This window comes from Solanum stenotomum, chromosome 10, assembly GCF_019186545.1.
Source record: "Solanum stenotomum isolate F172 chromosome 10, ASM1918654v1, whole genome shotgun sequence".
Lineage (NCBI taxonomy): Eukaryota > Viridiplantae > Streptophyta > Magnoliopsida > Solanales > Solanaceae > Solanum > Solanum stenotomum.
The window spans coordinates 46986224-46994042 of record NC_064291.1 but is presented as its reverse complement, the minus strand read 5'-3'; the positions used below and the strand labels follow the sequence as shown (position 1 = coordinate 46994042).

The 7819-nt window shown below is 39.3% G+C and overlaps 1 protein-coding gene and 1 pseudogene across 1 annotated transcript in view; both read right to left on the bottom strand.

Annotated features, from left to right (window-relative positions):
* LOC125843068 (F-box/FBD/LRR-repeat protein At1g13570-like) overlaps positions 1 to 7819 on the bottom strand; it is a 214622-nt pseudogene that overhangs the window by 103474 nt on the left and 103329 nt on the right.
* The window catches only part of LOC125843073 (uncharacterized), a 6755-nt gene continuing 2513 nt past the window's right edge, over positions 3578 to 7819 (bottom strand). Inside the window, exons 2-7 of the mRNA XM_049522309.1 lie at positions 5893 to 6061; positions 5224 to 5580; positions 4469 to 5061; positions 4093 to 4387; positions 3807 to 3951; positions 3578 to 3762 (exon numbers count right to left, since the gene is read on the bottom strand). Coding sequence (XP_049378266.1) covers positions 3578 to 3762; positions 3807 to 3951; positions 4093 to 4387; positions 4469 to 5061; positions 5224 to 5580; positions 5893 to 6061 — 1744 coding nt within the window. The remainder of the gene's footprint in view (positions 3763 to 3806; positions 3952 to 4092; positions 4388 to 4468; positions 5062 to 5223; positions 5581 to 5892; positions 6062 to 7819) is intronic.

Below are 7819 nucleotides of genomic sequence, written 5' to 3'. Positions count from 1 at the left end.
ATTTGTGTAACAAATTTTGGAAGTTATGAAAGTAATTAGTAAGCAAGATTTAAACTTCTGTTGTTATCAAATTGAGAAAGAAACTAGGGAGTACGTGTTCCCCATAAGCTCATAACTCCGTAATCCTAGCACTAGCAATCCTTTCCTAGTGTATTACATGCAAATTGATAAGTTATGTATTTCTAAATCCTTGGTCCGGCATCAGGAGAATTTCACCCCGCACCTTGGTCCGGCTACGTGTGTATAATTTACTAACCCTTACCATTACCTCATATTAGAGGTCACATCGATGTATGGTTTAGTTTTCACCCTCGCACCAATCGACATTAATTCTATTAGATAGTATCACACTAAATCTATGTTGATAATTCTTTTCTTATTAACTACCTCCTTGGTCCGGCAAGTAGCAACAAGGCAAGTTCTAACGCGTGCTCTCGTTAAAAAGACTTCTAAACCAAAGAATTATCAATGCATGCAACAACACTATTCAAAAATTGCTTAGTTACTATTCATACTTTGTTAATCACTCATGGTTCCCACAACCCTAGTTGTGGATTTAGTTACCCATATTAGCAAGAACACGATTCATAGTTTTAGAAGAAGAAATCATGAACTTACGTAAGAAGAATAATAAACCCAGACTTCAACTTAAATTTCAACACCAAAATCTTCAAAATGAACTTAGGACATTAAGAATTGCTAAAGTTGCAAGTTAATCTCCCAAGTCAAGAACTAGAGTAAAAGTAATAAAGTCTAACCCCAAAAACGAGGTTTACATACCCTATTTATAGGAAAACAAGTCCTAACTAAAAAGGAAATGAAATAAGGAAATAAAGTTTACAGGACGCTTCTTCAATCTACAACAATGACCTATGGTCCGTAAGTCTATCTACGGTCCGTAGGTCCCTTCCGTGGTTCCGGACATGGGCAATTTTTCAATCTTCAAAATCTTCCAAACTTTTGTCACATTCGACGGTTCAACAGTACAGACCGTAAGCCAATCTACGGTCCGTAACTCCTCACCGTAGCTCCATACTTAGACTTTTTAGCATCAGGTGCTGGAACCAAATTTTTGTCACATTTTACGGAGTAACAGTATGGTCCGTAGATCAATCTATAGTCCGTAAGTTGCAACCGTGGTTCCACACTTAGTTGAGAATTCCCTAATCTTCAACTATGCCTTGCCTGCCCATCGACGTCCATTATTTACGGGGCGTAACTGGACCTATGGTCCGTAGGTTGCCTCCGTAGATGCCCTTTTCTGCATGTCTTTCAGCCGTGTCTTCAAATCTCCGCGTCTAAACTTATTTCCTGAAAACATGAGAAAAACACATAAGAACTAATACAAAATGGCCTTAGACACACACAACTCTCAAGTGAAATGTATTAACAATACCGTAAACTCACGGTATATCAACACCCTTAACTTAAAATTGTTGTTTGTCCTCAAGCGATGCACTAAGTCTCCACACGACACTTGTATAGAAGCAAGCAATTTAAGCACAAGCAATCACATGGCTCTTTGGCCCGACTCTCTTTTGGGTGCAAATCTTTTCTCTCAGACGCAACAAGCTAACTTGTGTAGATCAAAACATGACAAAGATCGTCCAACCAACACACCAACATACACTGTTTTACTATCATTAAGGTATCAATTTTCCGACAATGTAACTAGTGCGCTTACTTCAAACAAAATCCTTTTTCACACTATGAATATGATTTTGAGTACAAGGATTCAATCAACACTCACGCTCAGAAGTAACTTCAAGTACAGTTGGTGCTCAATACCATAGGTTGCCCTTATTTTAACTGCTTAGACTCTCCAAACTAGGTTCTAGGATCACTATAGGACTTTCTTAGCTTGTAACGTAGGCTCAGGGTCAAGTGTGGTACATTTGGGTTCTTTTAGTGACTTTCTGCCCTCCTTGACATTACATTAGGCTTTCTACCTCTTTCTTGCCCTACTCTTGACATCCTACCATTTTTCCTTCTTTCCCCTGATTCTCTTCAACCATGGATGTGACTTTAGACTTTGTAGCTCTTTATTTTTTTCACTTTCATCTTTTTCTTGCGTTTTATTCTTTTCTTTAGCTTTCAATAGGTCACATCCTTTCCTCTCTTTATTTTTTTATATTTTTTTTCTTTTCTTTTTCAACATCAAACTCTTTTCATACCAAATTTTCTTTCGGTTTCCTCTTTCATAGCCACCCTCAACTTATGGATTTTCCATTTGTTGAGGTGCACAATACCCGATGTTGGGTCAGGGCCAAGATTGAGGTTACTTTTTACATTAGTCACCCTCAATTTAGGCTTTTGGCCTAAGTCAAGGTACACATTTACAAGGAGGGACCGAGGCTAACATAGTAGATTATGGGAAGGTGAGTTAGGGGTTTGGAAAGAAATGGTCTAATTTAGGCTCAAAGCATTTGGATCAAAGGGAGCATTTATTTCATTTGGTTGGATTTTTCTTTTAGGCAGTGTATGGACTTATCAGAACAAGGGCCTATGATCACTTCCTAGCCTCTAGAGTAGATTGTCTTAGCAGGACTAACCGAGCAAGTTCTAGATTGGCACAAAAACTATTTGAACAATCAACCATTCTCACACACTCTTGGCACATAGTTTCATTATCAGATTATCAGATTATCAGATTACCCCGTTCAAGTTTTAGCTTAAGTTATGCCATCAAGTTGATTCATTATCATGTCATACTCAGAGCCAACACATTCAACTCATTCAAGCCTACATGTTTTAGCACATATCACAAAATTTTTGGATGGGTATCATTTTTTCAATAAGCTTTTGCCATCATGCTTCATTCGTTCTCATGCTTCTACACATACAATCCTAAACATGCCGGTTCAACAAAAATTAAGTAGTCTCTTGGGGAAAAAGAACATAGGCAAGAAAACCCCAAGAGAGGATTATGAGTTGGGTTACTCAGACTTCACCATATCACTCATAATCCATTTACCCCACCCCCAACAAAAATAGGTGCAATTGTCCCCAATGCACACAAAAAACAGTAAAAATTAATGGATTTGGGTGAAGCAAACCTGTGGCACTTAGCGTCGAAGAACCATCAATAAACGGGTGGGTCCGGTTTAGTTAAGGTTGGACCTACGAGACCACACTTACTGTTCGTAGGTTGATCTACGGTTGGTAGATGGGGACCGTAGATCATCGTCACACTTTGTAAAATTTCAGACACTTACCTGGGATCTACAGACGCCATTTACGGTCTGTAGAATGGACTATGGACCGTCGATGGGGTCCGTAGACCTCTGCACCAGACTATTTTCTGTAGATTTTGCCTTGCACACCAGCACATGTAGCAACCATTAGGCCATTCTCTTTACATTTTCTGGACACTTTTTAGACACGGACCCTATGCTATATCCAGCCAACAGTAACCAAGAAATTAAAGCACCTATCTAATTGAGTACAAAGACGTAATTAACCAAAGAAACTACTAGACGCAAAACAAAACCTATAGTTGGCTAGATTGTACATCTTGGGTTGCCTCCCAAGTAGCGCTTGATTTAACGTCGCGGCATGACGCAGGCCCGTTGATTACTCAGGCTTCATCAATATGCCATGCCTCTATCATTGCATTTACACTCTCAAAATTTCCCATGTAGCTTTTTATCCTCCGTTGGTCGGCTTTGAACCTTGTCCCACTCCTTTTCTCGAGCTCAACCACTCCATGTGGGGACACTTGGGTCACTCTGAATGGTCCAGTCCACTGGGACTTAGATCTGCCTGAAAACAACACAACCTTGATTTATACAACAACACCAGATCACCAGGAGCTAGTTTGCGCTTTTCTGTCTTTTGAGCATAGCGCTTCTTCTCCGTGTACAAGGCTACACCTAACTTCTCCTTACTAAACACTTCACCACTTCTTCCGAAAGTGTGACTCAACACCGATACCGATTTAAGATTACATTCCTGCTTCATAGACTTACATACGTTAAAGGTCACCTCCTCCTTATTTAGTCAAAACTTCATCTGCCCTCTCTCCAGATAAACTAAGGCATGACCAGTAGTAAGGAATGGTCTCCCTAAGATGATGGGGACCTTAAAGTAAACCTCACAATCAAGTATAACAAAGTCTGCCGAAAAAATGAATGGCCCCACTTTCACAAGGACATCTTGAAGCACTCCAATTGGGTTTTTCACAGTTCTATCAGTCATAAGTAAACGCATCGCAGTTGGTTTTGCAGATCCTAAACCCAACTTCTTATTAATCGATAATGGCATCAAGTTAATGCTGGCACCCAAATCACACAAAGCTTTTGCAAAGTGCATCTTACCGATGGTGCATGAAATAGTGAAAGCTGCAGGATCCTCTTTCTTTTGTACTAGTGACCTCATAGAAATGGCACTACAATGCTGCAACCTCTCACCGTTCTCAAAACTGACAGGCCTAATTTTGGTAACCTAGTCCTTCATGAATTTTGCATACCCAAGCATTTGCTCTGAAGCTTCTATCAAAGGGACATTGATGGAAAGTTGTTTCAACATAGTTATGAACCTGCGGTACTTTCCTTCTTCAGCCTTCTGAACTAACCTCTGTGGGAAAGGAGGTGGAGGTCTAGGCATGAAGACGACCTTTTGAGTTTTCTTCGCTTCTTTCTCTATAACATTCTTGGACTCTCCAGTCACCTCAATCTCATCATCACCTTTTTCTACCACTTCAATAGTCTGCTTTCCTCCACGAGTCGTGATTGCCATACAATGCGCATCATTCTTTGGATTTTGGTAGGTGTTGCTGGGCAATGTGCCTAGCTGGCATGTATTCACGGTAGCAGACAACTCACTAAACTGTTGCTCAAGCTGCTTTATTGACACTACATGGGCATCAACTTTCTGTCCAATGCAAGACAAGTCATTTCGCATCTCCTTCACATTCTCATCAGTCGCGTCAAACCTCCTCATCATTTTCAGCATCATATCCTCAATACGTGACATATTACCTCCCGCTTCCCTAGGAGCAGAATCCCGATTTTGAGAAGGAACATAAAGTCCAGCCCGATCATTTCTGTTGACATAGTTGTTCTGGTTGTAAATGTTGTCGCAATTGTAGTTCCTATCCCAGACATATTGACCCTCGCGGTTGTAATTTCCATAGTTACGACCTTGGTTTCCTTGATGTTGGTGCCAATTATCCATGTTGGAACCTTGGGCGTTTGGTTGGAAACCCCCTGTCTGCTCATTCACCGCATACGCATCCTCTTCAAAATAATACTCTTCTGCCGGTGGTGGAGTTTTAGTCAAATAGTTCACAACATTTACCTTCTCTGCTCCTGCTGTCACATCCTTTAACACCAACCCTAGTTCAGTTCTCATCCGTGCCATTTCCTCGCGAATCTCATATGTGGGCTGATTGTTTGTAGCTTGAACGACAAATGTGCTCCTCCTAGTGTCTGACTTTCTAGTGCTCCAAGCTTTATTATTTTGAGATATCTTCTCCATTTTCTCTGCAATTTGTGCAAAGGTGCATTCACCGTACGAACCTCCCACAATAGTATCGAGCACTGCCTTACTATTATCATTCTGTCCTCGGTAGAAGTACTCCTACATCGACTCATTATCAATACTGTAATTCGGGACATCCCTCATGAAGGGAGTGAACCTATCCCAAGAACTACTCACAGACTCTCCAGGTAATGCTACAAAGTTGTTGAGTTTATCCTTCTTGTTCAATTTTTTGGACACTGGAAAGAATCTTGCTAAAAACGCCTCTTTCAACTGCTTCACTGTATAGATTGAGTTGTAAGGAAGTTAATTGAACCACATAACAACATCCCCTGTCAATGATAGGGGGAACACACGCAACCCAATGACGTCTATATCCCAATCCGGTCGACCTATACAACTTTTACAGACATGATTAAGTTTGTCGATGTGAGCATGCGGATCATCCGCTGGCAACCCTGCAAACAAGCCCCTCGTTGTAAGCATCTTCATCGAGCTACTGGTCACTACAAATGTATGCCCCTGAGGTAGAGGCGGTAGGACAAGAGGTCCATCAGAATCAACAATATTAAGGTTGACCCTGAAATTTTCATGCAAACGTGGTTATTGTGCCCTCAGTACATCTCCCAATCTATTCTCAACTGGAGCTTGATTATTCTCATTAATTACCCTCGGAGGTTGCAATCCAACACCTTCACCTAACTCTTCCCCGATAGGGTTAACCGGAGCTCCTTTATTATTCATTCTCCACAAAGTTCTATTCAGTTCGGGATCGTAGGGAGTAAGTGGTTCGCCTTGGCTCCGTGTACTTGGCATACACTAGAGTATGACCCTGAGAGAGACAAAAACAAAAGAAACAGTAAAATTAGGAAATATTTGACTAAAGTTCAGTAATGCAATTAAACTTAATCTAAAGGCCTTATTCCCCGTCAGCGGTGCCAAAATTTGATACACTCAAATTACACCTCTTTTCAGAAGCATAAATGATCGTTATCATGTAAAGAACCCAACTTGTAGGTTGGGGTCGATCCCACGAGGAATATGGTTTAGACTTAACTTCAATAACGATTATATTTGTTTAGCCAATGTATTTCTGAAACAAATAAATAAAAACGGGGAGGGGGGGGAGTGGATTTGTGTAACAAATTTTAGAAGTTATGAAAGTAATTAGTAAGCAAGATTTAAACTTTTGTTGTTATCAAATTGAGAAAGAAACTAGGGAGTACGTGTTTCCCATAAGCTCATAACTCCGTATTCCTAGTAATAGCAATCCCTTCCTAGTGTATTACATGCAAAGCGAATTTTATTCTGTCACTATAAAACGATGGATTCGCAACGGAATAGACATTTTGTCACAAGAATTGCAAATAATTTTTTGATTTATGATATAGCGACGGATCAACGATGAAATATTTGTTTGGTAGCTAAAAATGAGCGGGAAATTTTGGCGCCCTAGTTTTCGCTACCAATTTGGCAACCAAGTAAGTGTGACCAATTTAATTAATATTTCGTGACGGAAATAGTGACGGAAAAACGTCACTAAACTTAAAAATATATTTTTTATAAAATATAATTTATATAGTGACGAAAAAATCCGTTGCTAGAATTAAATCTAAATAAATATAATTTTTGCTAGCAACGGATATTAAATCCGTCACTAAGGCTGTTGCAAAATTATGGTTTTGTCTAAGTTAAATCACTTCACTCTCAATTTTCACCTCACTTTTTCCATCTTCACTAGAAACTCTCATCTCTCAAAGTAATGACGATGTAAGCTCGCTGATGGAACTTTCCTTCTCTGATGGCTGAAACTCTCATCTCCTTCAATCGTCATCTCAAAGTAAGCTCTCTAACTCTTATCATATCCTTCAATCTTCCATTTCGATCTAAAAAGTGAGCTGTCAAACTATCATCTATCTATCTTTGATGGGTTTGTGAAAATTAGAGTTTTTAGCTCTCAACTCTTTTCATTTCATTTAGTTTGAAGTAATATTGAGATGTGTTGAAAATATAGGTTTTATTAGTGTCGATATTCTAAAAATAGGGTTTTATAACTTTCAACTCTTTCCATTTCCTTTAGCTCGAAGTAAGTTTGAGGTGTTTTGAAAATAGTGATTTTAGTAGTTTGGGTATTCTGAAAATAGGGTTTTTTCGAAGTAAGATTTTCTAAAAAATTGGGATTAGGGTTGAAGCATTACAGTGATTTAATTTTATTTGCTTTTGTGAAAGTAAATTGCACACTGATTTGCTTAATTTTTTTTTCTTATTGCAGCTAAGTTTCATTGTTTGTTACTACTAACTATCACTTTACTCTCTCCACTTAAAGGTATCTCTCTTT